We start from the raw sequence: 25,727 nt of genomic DNA on the forward strand, positions 1-25,727 counted from the left end.
GTGGAGCCAGCATCCACTGCACATTACAGCCAGTCTAACTCCCATTTTTTACTCCTTAAATCTCTTCCTCTTCCTTCAGTATTATTAAAATGATCAAGTGAAGTTTACAGGGGAGTTATGATGCATTTTGTCTAAAAGTGGCTGACTGTGACTGGATTAGGGCTGCGTCGGTCATGACATTTTGTCAGCCGATAACTGTCATGCAAACAACTGCCAGTCTAATGGTAATTGACCTTTAATGAACATAAACACGCTTAGCATCTCCAGGTTTCCACACATTGTCGACAAGCTACTGATGTAGACCTTTGGAACATGTACATTTGAAAAAGTCTAATAAACCCATTTAATATACACCATCACCATAAATCAATTGTTTATTTTAGGCAGGTCTAAAGAAACATTATGATACAAAGAAAATGTAGCCTATTTCATTAGAACCGAATAGCATATTCTGAGTCTCCATTATGTTATGCTCTGATCTGGCTATGCCATATGGCTGTGGACTACACTAGTTCATTCAGCAGACAAGATTTGCTTAGAATTCCTGTGGCATTATTTGATATTATTTTATAGTAAGCTGAATAAAATTGAAAGGATATTTTTCCCCAAACCATTTCAGAGGAAGTGCGAATATGCGGCTATTCTGTGTTGAGCATTTAACAAAGTGATCATTTGAAACAGGTCCTCCTATATGCTTAATTTAGAGTTATTTATGAAACTTTAGTTGTGATACACTACATTTTGTTTTTTAATACATTCTAAGGCTGCATGATGCAATTAATGTTGATTTGAAAAAGGTTGCATGAAAAGGCATGAGACCTGCTTTGTTTCTTGCGCAGGCTGCACACACTTCATCAGTCTCTCATTCACAATTTGACAAGTACTTGATAATGTTCTCACCCATCAGTCAATTGGTTGAGAGAATGCCAAGAGTGTGCAAAGCTGTCAATCAAGGCAAAGGGTGGGAACTTTGATGAATCTCAAATATATTTTGATTTGTTGAACACTTTTTGGGTTACTACATGATTCCATGTGTGTTATTTCATAGTTTTGATGTCTTCACTATTATTTTACAGTGTAGAAAACAGTCAAATAAAGACAAACCCTGGAAAGAGTAGGTGTGTCCAAACTTTTGACTGGTACTGTATGTGCCAGGTAGGCTACACCAGTTGTAAAGTGGATAAATATGCTTACATTTTAAGGATTTAGCAATAAATATAGCATCACAAGAAAGGTGGGATCCTCTTTTAAATTGTGGCTAGTCTAAACTCTGTTTTCACACGCGATTGCGAAATGACTGGGCTTTCTAAGAACAGATGTTTCTCTAGGCTCTGTAGGATACGGCCTCCGTAGGCTACGGGCCACTTTGCATGCCTAGACTGCACGCGATGGGCATCATTCACAACTGATAATATTCTCACCCATCAGACTATTCTCAATGTAATCATGTCTTTACTAGATACTAGATAATATATGTGTGTAATTAATTTTGATTTAGAATGGAACATTATCATGCACCTGCTGGAACAGGGGCAGAAAAAAAATAATCTGTATGTAGTGGAATAGTGAATGGAGGACAACACTTTCCCCGCGGTTTATTTTCATGCCAGCCAGGTAGGCTACTTCGGTTGTAAAGCGAAGCAATGTGCTTAATATTAGGAAAGTTGAGAAATAGATATAGTAGGCCTAGTCTATAGAAAGCTGATGGGAACCTCCTCTTTTTAATAGAGGCCATCAAAACTATGTTGTTTTCTCACGCAATTGCATAGCATAGGCTATAAGAATGTTGCGCAACATGGGCTTACAGGAACACTTTTAATTCCATGCAACAAGCAGCTATTGAGGAGCTGTATCTCACTGCCAACTGGTGATCCTATTCTGCTCAAACTCTGAAAGCCAGGGATCTCATGACTAGATTCCTGATTGTATTTGCATGGATGTCAGAGTGATTAGAGAAACAATAGAGCCCTGAGTACCAGGCCATTAACACGTTTGGTAGGATACAACCATCAGTGGCATCAGAGCGCAGTTTTGGAGAAGCCTAGTCACATGGAATTTGACTTCGGTCATGACTCGTGACTGCCAGTATGGTGTTCCTACAGTCACCGTAACAGCCACTAGACTGGAGACATATCAGCTTACTCAGAGCACAATGCTGTTTACGGCTGTGGAAGTTTATTCTCATGTTTTTGGAGTACTGAACAGAAGCCCCTCGGAAGAACACAAAAAGAACCACAACAGCATTTCCTAAGTCTTTACACAACAATAATATTGCACACCAGTTTCTGGAAGAGATCGCCCACACACTGGTTGTGGCTCCACTCCTGAACTCTGGGTAGCAGGGCATCGTAGAAGTCCTTGTGGATCTCATGGAGCTCTGTCACCTTGAAGAAGATGGTCTCTATCTGCTGGATGGTCAGCATTGGCTGGGAGGTGGTGGCCGCTGCCCTCAGAGGCTTCATGGGCTGGGACAATCAATGCAAGACAAAGCATTACTGTGTGTGTGTGTGTGTGTGTGTGTGTGTGTGTGTGTGTGTGTGTGTGTGTGTGTGTGTGTGTATGCACACGCACGCACACACACAGATGGGTCTCTGTGTGTCTATCCAACATGTTCAATAGTGAGGTGTGCCATATTCAATTAGTTGAGTGATTACTTAGGGCCTAGGATTTAACAGCAGCAGCACAGCTCAAAGTCCTCAGTCTCTCACCAGTAAGATAGCCCCCAGGTGGCTGAGATACATCTCCTCACTGGCTAAGATCCCTGACAGAACCCATTTCCGCATCTCCAACTCTTTCTCCTGATCCAGCTCTGTCTGTGTGAGAATGAGAGAGAGAGAGAGAGAGACAGTGAATTATATAGAGAGAGAGAGAGAGAGAGACAGACCGACCGACAGGGTTTTCACTTCTATCAGGCTCATCTTGGGATTCTAATTCGAACCGGAGCAGATCTTCCCAAATCTCTTTGGTTGTTCAAGGAGACCGTCCTCTCTAGGGAACCCAACACATTCAATGAAACCCTGTGGGAAATGTAGAGAGCAGAGGCCAGGGTCAAAGATCCATTGTATTGTGTAGAGAAACAATTGTTTTCCTAGCCTAGGATGAGACCTGTAGTTCTAGATGGGTCCAAGGCATCAGTCAGTTAGGTTTCTGACAGTCTGTCGATATGGCTCTCGTGCATAGAGAGCAGAGCAGGAATTAATAGCTCTGACAATTCCACAGCCTGAAGACGAAGGGGGGCATAAGAGAGCCCCCACCCCGAATTTAACCTTTGAAGATCAGAGAGTGGAGCACATCAGAGGATGACGACCCAGGGGACACCGGAGATTGGCTAGGTACAGTACAGTAAGGGTGGTTGAGATTTATAGGGTGAGTGAAAGTGTGGTTGGAAAGAGCAGAACATCTCTCTATTAAATACACGCAGAGCCCAGGGCACACTTAGAAAGGTGGAAGCAGTGCTAGAGGACGGGAGCATTAACAGATTGCTGCACTGAATGGAAAATCCGAGACCGGAGTTTTAAAATGTAGGAGATGAAGCGTGTGGTAGTAGGACTGGTGATAACATTACCGACAAGGCGAACTCCAGGGAGCCAGATGAGTGCGTGTCCCGGCTGCTGCGGCTCTTGGAGCGGAGGCGAGGTGAGGAGGAGGGCGAGGTGCTGAAAGGCTGGAGGTCATGGTGCTGCTGGTGCTCCTCTGTCTGCTCCAGATATCCATAGGAAGGAGGGGTCCCACTGTAGGGGGCTTCTGGGATAATGACACACAGATGGAAGGGGGTTAGGTGGGGGATTTGAAAATATATCTGTTTCAATAACTATTTTCATGGCAGCAAGGCATTTCAGGCAGTGGCACAGTGGGAATCTCTCTCGTTGACCACATCACTTCACAGGCAAGAAAAGCTCTTCTCATCTAAAAACACCACGGATGCCACTAAACAGACAGTGGAAGGAAGTTAGGAAGGGTTGACCATTTATCACCCTCTCAAACATTCTAGTCATAATCCTTTGTTGAGAAGAGAACATCATGCAGACACAAAAATAACCAAAATAGGTTTCACATCATACAAACACAAGGGCTTAAAAAAGTGATTCATCTGTATAGCAAATGGTATTATCTGGAAGCTACTGTATATTCAATATATTTATAAAAAGGCCCACAGGCTGAAAACACAGCTGTATCATTCAACCTCTAACGTGCTCTGTTCCAATACGCTCCATTCCAATATAGTCCATGTCTCTGTGCTTTAAATCCCCTCTGACCTTCAGCAGGCAGTGTGCAGCTCTGCCAAATCTACCACAGAGACTGTGCCAGACACACAGTCAGTCAGTTCCACAGCAGAGGATAAACCAGGAGAACTGCAGCGAAAATACTGACTCACTTGTGTGGTTCGGGATAATCATTAATGTCAATCCCTCTACTCCGAGTAGGCTACACAAACTACTGTAACTGTACAGACATGCCAGTAGTTCAACTGGACAGGGGCTTAACCAGTCATTCTTTATTTACATATCAACTCAATGGATTGCAAAAAAAAAAATACTCTAAGAGGAATTCCTTCTTATTGATCACTCAGTGGTCAGAATCAAACCAGTAACCTGTGGAACAGATAATTGGGTCAATGGGACTTTGTCCGCCCGTTATTATCTCTTCTCCTCTCCTTCCTTCTCCACCATGTCTAATTGTGGCTGTGTGGTGTTTCTAGTTCCTTCTGAGTGAATACATCCAAGGTGTAGGGAAGTGGCTAAGGCTACAGTAGACCTCTCCGTTTGTAGAGCAGACAGAGGGAGGACTAATCTTAGCTCTTCCTATTCTTTTTGGTTCGTAAGTGTTGGCAACCGACCAGAAACACCCCCTCTTATTCATAATCACAGCAGAAGTGGACATTCTGGGAGGAAGTGTATGCAGACACAATGCAACACAGTGGTCTATTTTGATGTTATAGCTGCTGTTGTGTAGATTACTCATCTAGAATTGCATAAAGTAGTGCTCAATCCCTGTTATTCATACCTGGACTCACCAACAATGTATATCATCTTTGGCAGTTTCTGTGTGGGAGATACAAGCTGTGGTTTGTTTGTCTGTAAAGTCCTCAGTGTTGAAAAAGCAGGACACTGACAGAACCTACTGTATTTTCAGAAGAGGATACACAGAGATAACTAGCTCACCTCTGCTAGAAAACAGGAAAAAGGAATCCGGAAACATGGCGGGCAGAACAAACCCAGCCGTGTGAAGTGTCTGGGGCCTGGCCGAGTCAGGCTGACAATGTGACACCCAGATACAATGACAGCCTGAACAAACACACTGCGCCCTGCAGAGAGAAACCACTGTGTTTACTCTGGAGGAGCAGGCCACTGCAGGGCATGACAGGCCAGGGGAATATAGGGGAAGCCAATGTGAAAGGCCAAACTGTGTGTGTGTCTGTCAGATTATACAACAGCAGTGACAATGGGTGAAAAACACTTCCTCTCACACAGATACAGAGGCCTGGAAATCACTGTCAATGGACACATACTAACCCATCATTCAGACAAAAATACATTTCAGTAAAATTGGCATATTTATCGGTTTATTTGGATCCCCATTAGCGGTTGCAGAAGCTACTCTTCCTGGGGTCCCCAAAGAACACCAAACATGACAAGTAACAAAACACCGAGAGACAAGGACAGTCACACAGATTTAAAATACAACCATATACAAACAATACAACATGTATATAAACAATACAACTAAATTATGTGCTTGTTAGAGTGTCTGTGTGTGTGCCTCCTCACGGTCCTCGCCGTTCCATAAGATGTTGTTCAGTCCGTCTTTTAAAGGTCATTTTGCTGTTTTCTTGGGTATTGGAAGGGAGTTCCACACGATCATGGCTCTGTATAATACTGTGCGTTGCTGTGAATTCATTTTGGACTTGGGGACTGTGAAGAGACCCCTGGTGGCATGTCTTGTGGGGTATGTTTGGGTGTCTGAGCTAAATGTTATTTGATTTTGCAGACAAAACGGGAATTTTCATCACAGTAATACTTCTCATAAAAACGAGAAGAGAAGCAGTTACTCTCTTCATCAACCCCCAAGCAGGAAAGACTGGCATGCACGTGGTCGATGTTAGTTCTGTATGTGCATTTCAGGGCAAGGCATACTACTCTATTTTGAGCCAGCTGCAGCAGCTTTGCTAGGTCTTTCTTTGCTGCACTAGACCATATTACCAGACAGTAATCAAGACGGGACCAGACCAGAGCCGAACAAATAGTACAGTTGATTTGTCAAAAACGCCAAACATTTTTATGACAGCCATACCCCTCCCCACCTTCACAACAACTTTGTCAATATGACTCGATCATGATAATAGACCATCCAATGTTATCATCCATAAAACATGTCTTAAAAATGTTATTTCTTACTTATGAACTAATCTGAAATACAATATTGTTATTTTTTTATGGAATTACACAGAGACAGTTATGTACATGGCCCTGGAATAGCCATACTTTAAAAGAAAATGCAGATTAGTTTTCCATGGTAGCGTGAAAAAGCAGGCAAACATCCTAACATTGAGTGAAGAGGATTTCACAATAGGCTAGATCCTCAATCAAGCTTAGTTCTCAGACTACAAGGCCTGTTGCTAAGGAAATGTCCAGGCAGGTCTGTCCGGAATGTTGAGCAATTCATCAACTTCAAAGCGGAAACAGACATTCTGCACAAGGTCAAATGTTCACACAAACACCCCCCTCCTCCCACACACACACATTTAGATTCATATTAAATATAATATAATCAACTCTAGGATGGCTGTCCCTGAACCAACCCTGTAAGTTGTCTAATGCTTTTACTTTTTCACAGGTTAAATCACTTTAAAACATTTACCAAAGAAGCTCAGCTACAGCTCTGTGGGACAAACAAAGAGCAAATGCAATTTTCTTGTTTCCACTGTGCAGTAACAGAGTCATTGAGAAGATGGCTTTACTCTGAAAAACACTGTGGGTGGATGGTGGTAGAGGGAATCTGACAGTCTCCCCTCAACTAACCTCAAAGGGGTTATAAATCGTGCAATTCAGGCTGTATCACAACAAAATGTGAAGGGGTGTGAATACTTTCTGTGAGTACTGTAGCAGCTGAGGAACAGAGGAAAACATTTATCTGGACTTTTAGTAGAGAATGCTGCAGAATTTAGATTCTTTCAGCATTATCGAATTTGCCTCTGGTTTACTAAACACAAAAGATCAGCACAAAGTTCATCAGGCTTAGAAGATCTTTTCCTGTATCTGGAAATGGTGTTTGTTTTTACAAGTTTGTAAGTTTGTAATTACAGAGGGAGCCACTAAACATAGCTATGGCTACCTGCTATACATAACAGGTTAAACGCTCTCAAATCCCTGTCTAGAGAGAATAACCTTGGCACGGCCACCATGCACTCGGTCCCTGTAGATAAAACAAAATCTGAAAACCTCTGTTTTGTGGAGAACAATGACAGCAGAGTTGGGGTCAATTCCATTTATATTCCAGTCAAATCAAAAAGTTAACCTAACTCCAATTCAAATTCTTCCTAATTGAAAATAATTGTGTATTTCTGGAATTGACTGGAATTGGCCCTAACCCTGCATCAAGGATATATACACATATACCTACTCCATATGTACACTGAATGTACAAAACATTAGGAACACCTACTATTTCCATGACATACAATGCCTTCAGAAAATATGGGCTTCATCTACATTTTGTTGTGTTACAGCCTGAATTTTAAATCTATTAAATTGAGATTGTTTTGTCACTGGCCTACACACAATACCCCATAATGCCAAAGTGGAATTATGTTTTTAGAAATGTTTATAAATACATTTAAAAAATGCTGAAATGTCTTGAGTCAACAAGTATTCAATAAAAATTCAACCCCTTGGTTATGGTTAGCCTACATATGTTCAGGTGTAAAGATTTGCTTAACAAATTTCACATGACACATAAAATGCTGCATGGACTCACTCTGTTTGCAATAATAGTGTTTAACGTGATTTTTTAATGACTACCTCATCTCTGTAACCCACACATACAGATAATTGTAAGGTCCCTCAGCCAAGCAATCAACTTCAAACACAGATTCAACCACAAAGACCAGGGAGGTTTTCCAATGACTCTCAAAGAAGGGCACCTATTTGGTAGATGGGTAAAAAATACATTTAAAAAAATAAGCAGACATTGAATATCCCTTTGAGCATGATGAAGTTACTAACAACACTTTGGACGGTGTATCAACACACCCAGTCACTACAAAGATACAGGTGTCCCTCCTAACTCAGTTGCCGGAGAGGAAGGAAACCGCTGAGGTATTTCACCATGAGGCCAATGGGGACTTTAAAACAGTTACAGAGTTTAATGGCTGTGATTGGAGAAAACTGAGGATGGATCAACATTGTAATTACTCCACAATACTAGCCTAATTGACAGAGTGAAAAGAATGAAGCCTGTACAGACTAAAAAAATATTAACAAGGCACTAAAGTAATACTGCAGAAAATGTGGGAAAGCAATAAACTTTTTGTCCTGAATACAAAGTGTTATGTTTGGGGCAAATCCAATACAACACATTACTCTGAGTACCACTCTCCATATTGTCAAACATAGTGGTGGCTGCATCATGTTTTGGGTATGCTTGTAATTGATAAGGACTGGGGAGTTTTTCAGGATAGAAATAAATAGAATTGAGCTTAGCATGGGAAAAATCCTAGAGGAAAACATGGTTCAGTACAGTTTCCACCAGACAGTGTGAGATGAATTCACCTTTCAGCAGGACAATAGCCTAAAACACGGCCAAATATACACTGGAGTTGCTTATCAAGTGGCCGAGTTGAAGTTGACTTAAATCTACTTGAAAATCTAATGGCAAGACCTGAAAATGGTTGTCTAGACAACCAATGACAGAGCTTGAATAATTTTTTAAATGATAAAATGAGCAAATATTGTACAATCCAAGTGTGGAAAGGTCTTCGAGACATTCCCAGAAAGACTCACAGCTGTAATCTCTGCCAAAGGTGATTCTAACATGTATTGACTCAGGGGTGTGAATAGTAATGTAAATGAGATTTACATTTTCAATCAATTAATAAAAATGTTTAAAACATGTCTTCACTTTGTCATTATGGGGTATTGTGTGTAGATTGGTGAGAAAAATCCATTTAATCAATTTTGAATTCAGGCTCTAACACAACCAAATGTGGAATAAGTCAAAGGGTATGAATACTTTGTGAAGACACTGTAGACTGACCATGTGAATCCAGATGAAAGCTTTGATCCCTTATTGATGTCACTTGTTAAATCCACTAAAGAAGGATTTTTAAGCCTTGAGACAATTGAAACATGGATTGTTTATGTGTGCCATTCAGAGGGTGAATGGGCAAGCCAACATTTTTAAGTGCCTTTTAACGGGGTATGGTAGTAGGTGCCAGGTGCATCGGTTTGAGTGTGTCAAGAACTGCAACGCTGCTGGGTTTTTCACACTCAACAGTTTCCCGCGTGTATCAAGAATGGTTCACCATCCAAAGGACATCCAGCCAACTTGACAAAACTGTGGGAAGCATTGGAGTCAACATGGGCCAGCATCCCTGTGGAATGCTTGACACCTTGTAGAGTCCATGCCCCAATTAATTGAGGCTGTTCTGTGGGCAAACAGGGGTGCAATTCAATATTAGGAAGGTGGACCTAATGTTTTGTACACTTAGTCTAAATAAACTCGGCAAAAAAATCCTCTCACTGTCAACTGCGTTTAGGTGTAAATGTGTAAATGTCTTAACATGTGTAAATATTTGAATGAACATAAGAAGATTCAACAACTGAGACAACTGAACAAGTTCCACAGACATGTGACTAACAGAAATGGAATAATGTGTCCCTGAACAAGTGGAGGGTCAAAATCAAAAGTAACAGTCAGGATCTGGTGTGGCCACCAGCTGCATTAAGAACTGCAGTGCATCTCTTCCTCATGCACTGCACCAGATTTGCCAGTTCTTGCTTTGAGATGTTACCCCACTCTTCCACCAAGGCGCCTACAAGTTCCCAGACATTTCTGTGGGGGGGAATGGCCCTAGCCCTCACCCACCGATCCAACAGGTCCCAGACGTGCTCAATTGGATTGAGATCCGGGCTCTTCGCTGGCCATGGCAGAACATTCCTGTCTTGCAGGAAATCAGCCATACTGCTCGTTCTGTGTGTGGTGGCATTGTCATGCTGGAGGGTCATGTCAGGATGAGCCTGCAAGAAGGGTAAAACATGAGGGAGGAGAATGTCTTCCCTGTAACGCACAGCGTTGAGATTGCCTGCAATGACAACAAGCTCACTCCGATGATGCTGTGACACACCGCCCCAGACCATGACGGACCCTCCACCTCAATCCCGCTCCAGAGTACAGTCCTCGGTGTAACGCTCATTCCTTCGACGATAAACCCCTGGTGAGACAAAACCGTGACTCATCAGTGAAGAGCACTTTTTGCCAGTCCTGTCTGGGCCAGGAACGGTGGGTTTGTGCCCATAGGCAATGTTGTTGCCAGTGATGTGTGGTGAGGACCTGCCTTACAACAGTTCTTCAAGCCCTCAGTCCAGCCTCCCTCAGCCGATTGCGGCCAGTCTGAGCACTGATGGAGGGATTGTGCATTCCTGGTATAACTCAGGCAGTTGTTGTTGCCCTCCTGTATCTGTCCCGCAGGTGTGATGTTCAGATGTACCGATTATGTGCAGGTGTTGTTACACGTGGTCTGCCACTGTACGGGCGATCAGCTGTCCGTCCTTTCTCCCTGTAGCGCGGTCTTAGGCATCTCACAGTACGGATATTGCAATTTATTGCCCTGGCCACATCTGCAGTCCTCATGCCTCATTGCAGCATGCCTAAGGCACGTTCACACAGATGACCCGGGACCCTGGGCACCTTTCAATTGGTGTTTTTCAGAGTCAGTAGAAAGGCCTCTTTAGTGTCCTAAGTTCTCATAACTGTGACCTTAATTGCCTACCGTCTGTAAGCTGTTAGTGTCTTAATGACCGTTCCACTGGTGCATGTTCATTAATTGTTTATGGTTCATTGAACAAGCATGGGAAAAAGTGTTTAAACCCTTTACAAATTAAGATCTGTGAAGTTATTTGGATTTTTTACGAATTATCTTTGAAAGACAGGGTCCTGAAAAAGGGACGTTTTTTGTTGTTGCTGAGTTTAGATGAACGGACTATGATCCAGAGGTGGAATGACGCGTTACCAAGATACATCCACAGAATTGTAAACACAGCAATTCAACATCACAACTCTACCTACATGTACATATTACCTCAACTAACCTGTGCTCCCCGCTCATTGACTCTGTACCGGTACAGCCTGTATATAGCCTCACTACTGTTATTTTACTGCTGCTCTTTAATTATTTGTTATTTTTTACTAAACACCTATTTTTCTTAAAACTGCATTGTTGGTTAAGGGTTTGTAAGGAAGCATTACACTGTAAGGTCTACACCTCTATTCGGTGCATGTGACAATTACAATCTGATCACAACAGATGTGACCTTGCTTACAGGGCAGGGTTCACACAGTCCGTTTCAGTGGAATACAGGATATCCTTTACATATGAATGCACTCCTAAAAAAAAAAAACTTGTCTTGAAGGATAGTTTCCAGGCCATTGTCTTTCTCCTTTGGATTAAGACGGAGAACTTGCTTTTAGAGTCTCTGTGTGATGCATGCATCAAAGCACTGTCACACTTCACTGCATTGGCTAGAGGACACTAAATATTTCTATGGAAAGAAAGATGAACTGGTCGGCAGTTCTCAAAATAACTTAAGGGGGGAAATGGTCCAGAGAGTGACCAGAGTGGCAGCCTGTAGAGACCCTGCTTGACCCATCTCACACTAACCGTGATGGGCCGCAATGAACAAAACGGGTCCACCAAGTCAAAAATGAGCCACAAATGTTAATCAATTCTCCACAGACAGGGCTAATACAGTATTCCCTTTAAGACAGATTATTTGAGAGATTATGGTCCAGGAATTATAACTTCAGTATTGCATGTATCACAATGAGTCTCTCTGTCGCCTCAGACTGCACGTTTATAGATTAGAGGAGATATGGCACTTATATATTTTTAAAAAACAGTGACGATGCAAATGTGTGATGTTGTTAAGAGGTTTGGCCACTTTCTGCCTCCACTAATGGATTTTCATCCTTATTGTGTGGTCACTGGGGAGACAGCTGTCAGCTAACAGGGAGGATACGGGTGTGATAATGGCTTTTACCATCAAAACGGGTATGACTATTGGAGCTCTACTCGCTAAATATAAAAAGACATAGAAAACTATAATGGTGTACTGGTTTATCAATAACAATCCAATTTACTAATCCTCAGCCTACAAACAGTTGCACTACTGCAAAGGAATGTTTACGTCCCTCACAGCTAACCCAGGAAAGACTGGGCTGGGTAGACCTTTCAGTACTGCAGTCACGTCACATCAGCACATCTGGTTTCTCTCTGATTGAGCGTTACCCATCAGGTTGAAAAGAACCAGGCCTGAAAATGTGGCATTTGCGAAGGGGCGGGGGCATACCGGCCCTGGAAGAAGCTGACTGGGTGTTTTGGCGATCAGCAGACCGTGAGCCAACCAAATACCAGCACATCTGAAGTACTTTGTTGAAATGGGAGGGAGGTCGACCACAGGCCCAGTAGGAGTAGTGAGGCCCACCTGCGCTCTGCTCAGATCTGTTATGGGACAGCCTAAAATTAGCACCAGCCATTGAACAGTGTAGGTCAGAACTCAGCAGCCCAGCCCAGCACACCTACTAATCAGTGTGCTGAAATAGCTCAGGATGGTCACAGTAATGCTCTGTGTAACAGAATATCAAGGCGCAATAATTGTTCCAATCTGTGACCTACAGGATGCACGCACACACACACACACACACACACACACACACACACACACACACACACACACACACACACACACACACACACACACACACACACACACACACACACACACACAGATACACTGAAGGTGTGATACTAGCTAAAAAAGGCACAAATGTGTTTTCCCCTAATAAACTCAGCAAAAAAAGAAACGTCCTCTCACTGTCAACTGCGTTTATTTTCAGCAAACTTGTGTAAATATTGTGTAATATTGTGTACGAACAAAACAAGATTCAACAACAGAGACCTAAACTGAACAAGTTCCACAGACATGTGACTAACAGAAATAGAATAATGTGTCCCTGAACAAAGGGGGGGTCAAAATCAAAAGTAACAGTCAGGATCTGGTGTGGCCACCAGCTGCATTAAGTACTGCAGTGAATCTCCTCCTCATGGACTGCACCAGATTTGCCAGTTCTTGCTGTGAGATATTAAACCCACTTTTCCACCAAGGCATTTGCAAGTTCCCAGACATTTCTGGGGGGAATGGACCTAGCCCTCACCCTCTGATCCAACAGGTCCCAGACGTGCTCAATGGGATTGAGATTCGGGCTCGTCGCTGGCCATGGCAGAACACTGACATTCCTGTCTTGCAGGAAATCACGCACAGAACGAGCAGTATGGCTGGTGGCAGTATCATGCTGGAGGATCATGTCAGGATGAGCCTGCAGGAAGGGTAGCACATGAGTGAGGAGGATGTCTTCCCTGTAACGCACAGCGTTGAGATTGCCTGCAATGACAACAAGCTCAGTCTGATGATGCTGTGACACACCGCCCCAGACCATGACGGACCCTCCACCTCCAAATCAATCCTGCTCCAGAGTACAGGCCTCAGTGTAACGCTCATTCCTTCGACGATAAACGCGAATCCGACCATCACCCCGGGTGAGACAAAACCGTGACTCGTCAGTGAAGAGCACCCTTTGCCAGTCCTGTCTGGTCCAGCGAGGGTGGGTTTGTGCCCATAGGCGACGTTGTTGCCAGTGATGTAAGGCAGGTCCTCACCAGACAACTGGCCTACAAGCCCTCAGTCCAGCCTCTCAACCTATTGCGGCCAGTCTGAGCACTGATGGAGGGATTGTGCATTCCTGGTGTAACTTGGGCAGTTGTTGTTGCCATCCTGTACCTGTCCCGCAGGTGTGATGTTCAGATGTACAGTGCCTTGCGAAAGTATTCGGCCCCCTTGAACTTTGCGACCTTTTGCCACATTTCAGGCTTCAAACATAAAGACATAAAACTGTATTTTTTGTGAAGAATCAACAACAAGTGGGACACAATCATGAAGTGGATCGACATTTATTGGATATTTCAAAGCTTTTTAACAAATCAAAAACTGAAAAATTGGGCGTGCAAAATTATTCAGCCCCTTTACTTTCAGTGCAGCAAACTCTCTCCAGAAGTTCAGTGAGGATCTCTGAATGATCCAATGTTGACCTAAATGACTAATGATGATAAATACAATCCACCTGTGTGTAATCAAGTCTCCGTATAAATGCACCTGCACTGTGATAGTCTCAGAGGTCCGTTAAAAGCGCAGAGAGCATCATGAAGAACAAGGAACACACCAGGCAGGTCCGAGATACTGTTGTGAAGAAGTTTAAAGCCGGATTTGGATACAAAAAGATTTCCCAAGCTTTAAACATCCCAAGGAGCACTGTGCAAGCGATAATATTGAAATGGAAGGAGTATCAGACCACTGCAAATCTACCAAGACCTGGCCGTCCCTCTAAACTTTCAGCTCATACAAGGAGAAGACTGATCAGAGATGCAGCCAAGAGGCCCATGATCACTCTGGATGAACTGCAGAGATCTACAGCTGAGGTGGGAGACTCTGTCCATAGGACAACAATCAGTCGTATATTGCACAAATCTGGCCTTTATGGAAGAGTGGCAAGAAGAAAGCCATTTCTTAAAGATATCCATAAAAAGTGTCGGGAGACACACCAAACATGTGGAAGAAGGTGCTCTGGTCAGATGAAACCAAAATTGAACTTTTTGGCAACAATGCAAAACGTTATGTTTGGGGTAAAAGCAACACAGCTGAACACACCATCCCCACTGTCAAACATGGTGGTGGCAGCATCATGGTTTGGGCCTGCTTTTCTTCAGCAGGGACAGGGAAGATGGTTAAAATTGATGGGAAGATGGATGGAGCCAAATACAGGACCATTCTGGAAGAAAACCTGATGGAGTCTGCAAAAGACCTGAGACTGGGACGGAGATTTGTCTTCCAACAAGACAATGATCCAAAACATAAAGCAAAATCTACAATGGAATGGTTCAAAAATAAACATATCCAGGTGTTAGAATGGCCAAGTCAAAGTCCAGACCTGAATCCAATCGAGAATCTGTGGAAAGAACTGAAAAGTGCTGTTCACAAATGCTCTCCATCCAACCTCACTGAGCTCGAGCTGTTTTGCAAGGAGGAATGGGAAAAAATGTCAGTCTCTCGATGTGCAAAACTGATAGAGACATACCCCAAGCGACTTACAGCTGTAATCGCAGCAAAAGGTGGCGCTACAAAGTATTAACTTAAGGGGGCTGAATAATTTTGCACGCCCAATTTTTCAGTTTTTGATTTGTTAAAAAAGTTTGAAATATCCAATAAATGTCGTTCCACTTCATGATTGTGTCCCACTTGTTGTTGATTCTTCACAAAAAAATACAGTTTTATATCTTTATGTTTGAAGCCTGAAATGTGGCAAAAGGTTGCAAAGTTCAAGGGGGCCGAATACTTTCGCAAGGCACTGTACCGATCCTGTGCAGATGTTGTTACACGTGGTCTGCCACTGCGCGGATGATCAGCTGTCCATTCTGTAGAGCGGTCTTATGCATCTCACAGTACGGACATTGCAATTTATTGCCCTGGCCACATCTGCAGTCCTCATGCCTCCTTGCAGCATGCCTAAGGCACATTCACGCAGATGAGCAGGGACCCTGGGCATCTTTCTTTTGGTGTTTTTCAGAGTCAGTAGAAAGGCCTCTTTAGTGTCCTAAGTTCTCATAACTGTGACTTTAATTGCCTACCGTCTGTAAGCTGTTAGTGTCTTAACGACCGTTCCACAGGTGCATGTTCATTAATTGTTTATGGTTCATTGAACAAGCATGGGAAGCAGTGTTTAAACCCATTACTGTGAAGATCTGTGAAGATATTTGGATTTTTACTAATTATCTTTGAAAGACAAGGTCCTGAAAAAGGGACGTTTCTTTTTTGCTGATTTATTAGGGATAAATTATTCAGACCTGTGTCCCAATTTCTCTTTTCAAAATGGACCACAACAAAAACACTGTGGATACACACACACCTAGTTATTTTCTCTATTATATGCTTGACAATGAGGGTTCAACCTATACAGATGATGCACCCATGAGACATTTTTACATTTTTGTCATTTTAGCAGTTACCCATAGCAACTTACAGGAGCAATTAGGGTTAAGTGCCTTGCTCAAGGGGACATCAACATTTTGGGGGGGGATTTGAACCAGCGACCTTTCGGTTTCGGCAACCTCTTAATAAGAGTTGGTCAGTCAGGTGAAACACACTGAAGGCCTGGCCAGGTTTAGAGACTTATCCTCTGAGCACTGTGGACAACCAGGAAATGCCACAGACATAAAGGGATAAAGTGACTAACGGAGTAGTTGAAAATGGCGGTTCTTGCATTGGAATTATATAGATTTTTGCTTAGATCACGTTATACCACAATAAACAAAGTTCAAATGATGAGACTCGGAGATCATTGAGTGCTTTTGAAGTGACAGTCAGGTTGGCGTGAAATCTGTATCAGCACAAGGGACAGCGCCCTACACACTAAAGCAAGTCCGTTTTGGGAATGAATATAGGCTACAAGATTAGATAGGGTAATTCACCTATTACAAAAAGCCTACGTGAATGCATTTGTACACACAGCTGACTTACCAAAATAATGCAAACTAAATGCTGAAAGTAGTCGCTTAGTTATTCATGCATGCAAACAAAAATACTGAACAGCAGCTTGACTTAGAATAATGACAACTGTGAATGTGAACAGAACAAAAACAGCGTTGCCAAGTAGCAGGACTAGTAAACAAAATATCAGATCGATAAAGGCATGACACAATCTATGTAGGCCAGTAACATTAACAGTAAACAAACACTACACAAAAGGTGAATGGAGATCCAAGCATAGGCAAATGAGATGCATGTACAGCTAGCTGTCTTGCCAAATAAATAGGTCAAACATGGAAAATCATGCCACTCGGTGCTAATCAATTGACCCAGATAATCAATGCTGGCCTACCATCAACAGGTTTTCCAATACGTACAGTTCCATTAACCTCTTGGATTTAGGGGGCACTATTTTAATTTTTGGATGAAAAACGTTCCCGTTTTAAACAAGCTTGACTATGCATATAATTGACAGCTTTGGAAAGAAGACACTGACGTTTCCAAAACTGCAAAGATATTGTCTGTGAGTGCCACAGAACTGATGTTACAGGCGAAACCCAGATAAAAATCCAACCAGGAAGTGCCGCATTTTTTGAAACCGCCTCATGCCAATGACTCCTTATATGGCTGTGAATGAGCTACGAATGAGCTTACGTTTTCCACGTATTCCCCAAGTTGTCTACAGCATTGTGACGTCTTTTTACGCATTTCCATTGAAGAATAGCCGTATTTAGCATATTTAGCAAGTGGTCACATGGTGTCTCCCGCAGAAAATCTTGCGTAAAATACTGAGGTAGCCATTTTTCCAATCGCTTCTTATGAGAAACCAATTGCCTCGACGGATATATTATCGAATATATATGTTAAAAACACCTTGAGGATGGATCCTAAACAATGTTTGCCGTGTTTCTGTCGATATTATGGAGTTCATTTTGAAAAAAGTTTGGCGTTGTAATGGTAGCATTTTCCGGTCGATTTCTCAGCCAAGCATGATGAACAAACGGGAGCTATTTCGCCAACAAAAATAACTGTAACTGTAATAGCTGTAACGCATATTTTGAAAATCTGAGATGACAGTGTTGTTAACAAAAGGCTAAGCTTGTGTTTGAATATATTTATTTCATTTCATTTGCGATTTTCATGAATAGGAAAAGTTACTAGGGGTATTTATGTCCGCTGCGTTATGCTAATTCGTTTGTAGCTATGATTACGCTCCCGGATCTGGGATTGCTCGTCGCAAGAGGAACCACGAAAACCATAATAGAATGTATCTATTTCTATGATATAACATACTGATTTAAAGCTATACCCGGGGGCATCATTTGGGTTCTTGCATTGGAATTATATTGAATTCTGCTTATATATCACGCTATACCACAATGAACATAAAATATCAAATTATTTTGATCAAGAAGTAACAGGTTGGCGCGAAATCTCCTCTGCGCTCTATCAGCACCATGGACAGGGCCCTAAAAACTAAAGCAAGATTTTAATCGAAAAAACCCCCCACCTAATTGTGTTTTTTTTACCGTTTCAGAAATCTTCTTGAAAGATCTCCCTCAAATGCCAGTTGGATTAGTTGAGCCTTCCTCAGGTGTAGCATGCTTCTTCTGTGCTGACTGAACACGTTTGTCAAAGTGGAAAAGTTGGTTCTCGGATGTAGCTTCCTCAGTGACTATTTCACTCATGAGCCCTATGATTTCATTTGGAATATCGTATGATGTCTATGTGGCATTGCGGGGTATGCTGCTCAACACCGTGGCAAGTTCCTTGTCTTCTCGGAGAGAAAAAAAAGTCCACTGCCCCCTCCCCTCTATCACGTGCAATGTTCCCGTCAGTGGTTGCTGGTTTGAAACGAGGAACTCAATGTCCACAACCGCTGACACGATTTCTTGCCAGCTGCCCATCATTAACAAGTTGACACCTCAGTACCCATTCCCTAACTTGTTTTTCTTTCCACACTGCATATCAAATGCTTTTTACTTGATGTCTGCCTAGCAAATCCCTTAGGACTATCAATAGCATGCTTCAAGTTAGAACACCCAGCTTGGTTAAAGGCCTCGTCTGTGTTAGCATTGTCCCCAACACAGAACTTTCGACATGGTTAACAAAATGCTGCATCTGCAGTAACCGAGTATTCCAGACACTCTTCTTATGAACCAGTTGCCATTAAATGAACGTTTTTGGACATAAAACCTGCAGCTAGGGTAGGATTATAGGCTAACCTGGGCTGGCTCCTCTTTTCCAAGATTGTCAGGAACGGTGGAGGTGGAGGGGGTTGTGGGGCCATTATCCTGGCGGTGCTTGTGGAAGAAGGGGAAGGCTCTGCATACGGCGCTAGCTTGAGCCAGAGAGGAAGAGGCGAAGCGAGATGGACAACTGGGACAAAAATCTGTCTTCTCCGGCAGGTGGAGTTGTTTCTTTCACTTACCAAACGGGGGAGTTTTTGTATGAGTGTCGAAATAGGTCAACAAAAAAATGTAATGGTTTATTTGCTACGTGAGGTGTATTTGATCGAATACAAGTTTCATAATGCTTAGGTTGTTACGAATGTACTGATATAAGGACACGTGGCATCCCAACAACTTTGAGAAAAAACACTTTATATTGGAGTTGTCCCGAGATGGCTATGCATATTGATGACGTGGCTAGTAGCATAGCATCTCTCCATTGAAAACAGGCGGTTGACATCAACACCCCTCATCGACATAGGTATCTTGTCATTATATACAAATCTCTGCTGGAGCTTGGCGGCATCGTCGCTGCTCGGCTTGGCGCGTGGCCTCAGTAATTTGATGGTGCTGCTGCTCACCGCTCTCCGACTTTGTTTCTGATATCCATTGTGGCAGTTGCAGATTAGCTGTTTCGAGCTAGCTAAATAGGCTCAGACTAATAACACTAACGCTTTTACAGCTAGCTAAGAAGATAACTAAACTCTGTAGTGGTGTGGGGCTTGAAAGAGTTGAGTGAAGCAGCTTCAATGGTAAACTTGATCAAGCCCTTATAAAATCAAAATATTACAGGCGTATCACGTTATTCAATTAGCCTACTACAGATGGAAACCCAACACCGCAGCAGGCTCTGTCCACTGTGCCGACACAGCGCAGATAGAGATTTTGCACCAACCTGTCACTCAATCATTTAGATGTTCTTTTTTTTGTTTCAATACAAAACATACACATACAAACGACAACATAGAGATGCACACAAAAATCCACAATATCACCCCTTGCCCAGACCCACCTACTCACACGCCCCTATCACTCTCCGCCACAAGTCACCCACGCACTTTCAACATTAGATAATAAAGCATTTGACCTTCCCATTGTGTTGACGATGGATGATTTCCAGTTAAGTATACTTTTTTTTCAAGATGGATGATAAAAGTATCACCCAACCCATCAAGTATCTCACTGGACCCTCATATGCCATGTCTTGAAATACGACAGACACATTGAAGTACATTTATGGTGGCATGAAAAAGTATGTGAACCCTTGGGATTTCCTGGATTTCTGCATACATTTTATCTAAATCACAAGACTAGACAAACACAGTATGCTTAAACTAATAACATAAATAATTGTATTTTTCTTGTCTATATTGAATACATAATTTAAGACATTCAGTGTAGGTTGTAAAAAGTATGTGAACCCCTTAGCTAATGACTTCTTCAAAAGCTAATTAGAGTCTGCAGTCAACTAACCTGGAGTCGAATCAATGAGACGAGATTGGAGATTTTGGTTAAAGTTGCCCTGGCCCCATAAAAAACACACACAAAATTTGAGTTTGCTCTTCACAAGAAGCATTTCCTGATATGAACTATGCCTTGAACAAAGAGATCTCAGAAGACCTAAGATTAAGAATAGTTGCCTTGCATAAAGCTGGAAAGGGTTACAAAAGTACAGTTGAAGTGGGAAGTTTACATACACCTTAGCCAAATACATTTAAACTCAGTTTCACAATTCCTGACATTGATTCCTAGTAAAAATTCCCTGTCTTAGGATCACCACTTTATTTTAAGAATGTGAAATGTCAGAATAATAGTAGAGAGAATGATTAATTTCAGCTTTTATTTCTTTCATCACATTCCCAGTGGGTCAGAAGTTTACATACACTCAATTAGTATTTGGTAGCATTGCCTTGAAATTGTTTAACTTGGGTCAAACGTTTCAGGTAGCTTCCACAAGCATCCCACAATAAGTTGGATGAATTTTGGCCCAATCCTCCTGACAGAGCTGGTGTAACAGAGTCAGGTTTGTAGGCCTCCTTGCTCGCACAGACCTTTTCAGTTCTGCCCACACATTTTCTATGGGATCGAGGTCAGGGCTTTGTGATGGCCACTCCAATACCTTGACTTTGTTGTCCTTAAGCCATTTTGCCACAACTTTGGAAGTATGCTTGGGGGTCATTGTCCATTTGGATGACCCATTTGCAACCAAGCTTTAACTTCCTGACTGATGTCTTGAGATGTCGCTTCAATATATCCACATAATTGTCCCTCATGATGCCATCTATTTTGTGAAGTGCAACATACCCTCCTGCAGAAAAGCACCCCCACAACATGATACTGCCACCCCTGTGCTTCACAGTTGGGATGGTGTTCTTAGGCTTGCAAATCTCCCCCTTTTATAAATGGTCATTATGGCCAAACAGTTATATTCTTGTTTCATCAGACCAGATGACATTTCTCCAAAAAGTACGATCTTTGTCCCCATGTGCAGTTGCAAACCGTAGTCTGGCTTTTTATGGCGGCTTTGGAGCAGCGGCTTCTTCCTTGCTGAGCGGCCTTTCAGGTTGTCGATATTGGACTTGTTTTACTGTGGATATAGATACTTTTGTACTGGTTTCCTCCAGCATTTTCACAAGGTCCTTTGCTGTTGATCTGGGATTGAGTTGCACTTTTCACACCAAAGTACGTTCATCTCTAGGAGACAGAACGCGTCTCCTTCCTGAGCGCTATGACGGCTGCGTGGTCCCGTGGTGTTTATACTTGCGTACTATTGTTTGTACAGATGAACGTGGTACCTTCAGGCATTTGGAAATTTCTCCCAAGGATGAACCAGACTTGTGGAGGTCTAGAATTTGGTTTTCTGAGTTCTTGGCTGATTTCTTTTGATTTTCCCATGATGTCAAGCAAAGAGGCACTGAATTTGAAGGCAGGCCTTGAACTACATCCACAGGTACACCTCCAATTGACTCAAATTATGTCAATTAGCCTGTGAGAAGCTTCTAAAGCCATTACATAATTTTCTGGAATTTTCCAAGCTGTTTAAAGGCACAGTCAACTTAGTGTATGTAAACTTCTGACTCACTGGAATTTTGATACAGTGAATTATAAGTGAAAAAATCTGTCTGTAAACAATTGTTGGAAAAATGTGTTGTGTTATGCGCAAAGTAGATATCCTAACCGACTTGCCAGAACTATAGTTTGTTAACAAGACATTTGTGGAGTGGTTTAAAAACAAGTTTACTTGACTCCAACCTAAGTGAATGTAAACTTCCGACTTCAACTGTAGCTCTAGTCAGTCCACGGTAATACAAATGGTCTATTAATGGAGAAATTTCAGCACTGTTGCTACTCTCTCTAGGAGCGGCCGTCCTGCAAAGATGACTGCAAGAGCACAGCGCAGAATGCTCATTGAGGTTAAGAAGGATCCTAGTGTCAGCTAAATACTTACAGAAATCTCTGGAAGATGCTAACATCTCTGTTGACGAGTCCACAATATGTAAAACACCAAACAAGAAGGGTGTTCATGGGAGGACACAAAGGAAGACGCCCCTGCTATCCAAAAAAAACATTGCTGCATGTCTGAAGTTCACAAAAGAGCACCTGGATGTTCCACAGAGCTACTGGCAAAATATTATGCAGACCGATTAAACTAAAGTTGTGTTGTTTGGAAGGAACACACAACACTAAGTATGGAGAAAAAAAAAGGTACAGCACACCAACATCAAAACCTCATCCCAACTGTAAACTATGGTGGAGGGAGCATCATGGTTTTTGTGGCTGCTTTGCTGCCTCAGGGCCTGGACAGCTTGCCATCATCGACATAAAAATGAATTCCCAAGTTTATCAAGACATTTTGCAGGAGAATGTAAGGCTGTCTGTACGCCAATTGAAGCTCAACAGAAGTTAGGTGATGCAACAGGGCAACAACCCAAAAGGCAGAAGTAAATCAACAACAGAATGGCTTGAACAGAAGAAAAATGATCCTTCTGGAGTGGCCCAGTCAGTGCTGACCTCAACCCAATTTGAGAAGCTGTGGCATGACCTCAAGTGACCAGTCCACACCAGACATACCAAGAATATTGCTGAACTGAAACAGTTTTCCTCCTGATCATTGTGCAGGTCTGATCTGCAACTACAGAAAACATTAGAGGTTCAGAGTTAGTTTTGATATTTCAACCTGCATGTCCTGATTGCGTCTGGTGTGGATGGACAAAATCAACGAGCTTGTTGTAAAACTGAGGGAGCACAAGTTTCAATTGAGGGGGTTAGGCCCCCTTTTGCCCCCTCGTGGAGCTGGGTATGGTCTGCCAGAAGCAATAGCCAAAAACTAATTATTGTCTAACAAGCCCCAGGGGTCAGGTTGTTTGTGGAGAGGTAAGCTCATACAGCACTTTACATTTCATTAGCGGTGTTCCCCCTACACCCCACAAGCAGCTGAGACATTCCATAAACACTTGGCTTGCCAGCCAGCAGCACAGAAGGCCCTTTGAGTAGGACCTGGGAGTGGAGCTAAGACCAAGGGGACCAGAGGGGCGAAACAGAGCACAAGAGAGGATTAGAGCGAAGAGGGAAGCCTGGAGCGAGGGACAAAAGCTCAAACATTTCTGCCTTTCTACCATTACCTTTAAGAAAATACCTGGATATGGAAAACAGCCTGGGGTGACACCAGTACTTTCAAACCTGGATGTAGTAGGCCGACTGCACTTAAAATAATGTAAAGGACTGTCCATGTTCTGTTAGATCTGAAAGTATTTCAAGGTTGAGAGTTGAAATCGTGCCAAGTAGGCTACTGCCCAACCATTTACCCCTATGCTGGTGTAACTTGAACTGGGTCTGCTCATTTGAGAGATTAATGATGTGTTTGTCCCTGTGCTCCCTCTGACTGCAGCTGGCAGGGCCCTGGCCTGCTGCTCTGATCCCCTGCCAGCTCTCCAGGAACACTCCCACTGCACCATTTTCCCAAGTTAACCACCTGGGAGGACAGGTGACAGAATACACAGAGCTCACTCATGGTGCACAAGAGCGCTGTCCCTTTTCTGTGCTGGCCCCACAGACACAAGTCTTGAATGTAAACTCAAAAGGGGAGGGATTGGCCCATTTTTTTTGCTTCCTTATCCACTTAAAGCTGAGAATGTTGATGTTCAGGTACAAAAACCAGCCTGTGTGAACTTCATCAGGAGCTCTGAAAGATTAATGATTGGACCGTTAACCTGGAGGGTGGGCCACCACCATCTCTCTACCTCCTGCTGTGATTACAAATACAGCCCTGGACTGACGCCAAACACCCAGAAAGATAGGATCACTACAAGACAGACTGAGTGAAAGCTTCACATTTGTGTCAAAGGAGACATACAGACCTGTCTAATTGATACTAAGCAGAGGCTACTCTTGGCCTTGCAGAGGTTCACTCAAACTGAAGACATTCTAACAACACAAGTCCCAGTAGCCCATCTTATAATGTACTCATCATTAGCCGTAAGACATTTCTGTGAGCCATACAGTAGGAAAAAGCTCTGGCCACTGGCATGTCTGTCAATGTCATAGTGATAATTAACTATGGCAAAGCAGACACATCATAGAAGTGGCCTCATTTAAGCCACACAGCTAATCAGCAGCTCTATTCACAGCCAGGACTGACAATTGGCCTAGATATCCACAAACGAGGAGAATGTGCTCATTCTCTTATTCCTGTGCTATTCTAGGAATAAGAGACCTTAGAGATGTGACCATTTTAGACGGGCTGTTTTCCCATGATTACAAGCAAGAGGTAAACCAGGGTTGGTGGAGTCAGTGTGGCAAGGACTGAGGCCCATTTATGCTAGTCAGTACTGTACCCAATGCCAGGGCTGACCTTTTTCAGGCAGAGCCAGCCACCATGTCAGGTAGTAAAACACTAAGAGGGCTGCAGGGTGCCTGTCAATGCCACCATGTGTTTGACAGGTTCGCTGCTCATGCAGTCACAGAGAAACGCCCCCCTCCCCTCCCCTCCCCAAAGAAACAACATTGGAGTTGTATTTTCTTCTTAAAATGTAGCAATGACTTAGTGCAACTTAAATGAATTCAAATGAAGCCACTGCCATTTGAAAGGGACATATAAAACCTCTGCACAACACTGTATACATTTATAACAGCAGCATCCCTTCCTCTGCATTTATATTGTGGGTATCCAATCACTGGACAGTTTATTAGGTACACCCCATTAGCGAAAATGGATCGCTCCTACAGACAGTGAGTTACGTGGCCGTATCTTGCTATATAAAGCAGGCAGACAGGCATGCAGCCACTGTTCGATTTAACTTTATAATGGGCAAAATAAGTGATCTAAGCGACTTTGAGCGTGCTATAGTCGTTGGTGCCAGGCGCACCGGATCCATTATCTCATAAACGGCCACCCTCCCGGGCTTTTCACGCACGACAGTGTCTAGGGTTTACAGAGAATGGTGCGACAAGCAAAGAACATCCAATCAGCGGCAGCCCTGTGGGAAAAAAGGTTGAAGGAGAATGGCAAGAATCGTGCAAGCTAACAAGCGGGCTAAAAACAGACAAATAACGGCGCAGTCCAACAGTGGTGTGCAGAACGACATCCTTGTCACGGATGTGCTATCGCAGCAGACAACCACATCGGGTTCCACTCCTTTCAGCTAAA

At 42.9% G+C, this 25,727-nt stretch overlaps 1 protein-coding gene across 2 annotated transcripts in view; it reads right to left on the reverse strand.

Moving 5' to 3' along the window:
• The window catches only part of LOC110535900 (breakpoint cluster region protein), a 50,652-nt gene that overhangs the window by 16,576 nt on the left and 8,349 nt on the right, over positions 1 to 25,727 (reverse strand). Inside the window, exons 2-4 of one of the 2 annotated variants that reach the window (XM_021621268.3) lie at positions 3,566 to 3,741; positions 2,709 to 2,813; positions 2,280 to 2,465 (exon numbers count right to left, since the gene is read on the reverse strand). In XM_021621268.3, the coding sequence (XP_021476943.1) occupies positions 2,280 to 2,465; positions 2,709 to 2,813; positions 3,566 to 3,741 (467 nt within the window). Of the gene's footprint in view, positions 1 to 2,279; positions 2,466 to 2,708; positions 2,814 to 3,565; positions 3,745 to 25,727 lie in introns of both variants that reach the window. The other variant, XM_021621267.3, reaches the window with a different exon arrangement.

Source organism: Oncorhynchus mykiss, chromosome 11 (assembly GCF_057628025.1).
Source record: "Oncorhynchus mykiss isolate SJ-2025 chromosome 11, ASM5762802v1, whole genome shotgun sequence".
NCBI lineage: Eukaryota > Metazoa > Chordata > Actinopteri > Salmoniformes > Salmonidae > Oncorhynchus > Oncorhynchus mykiss.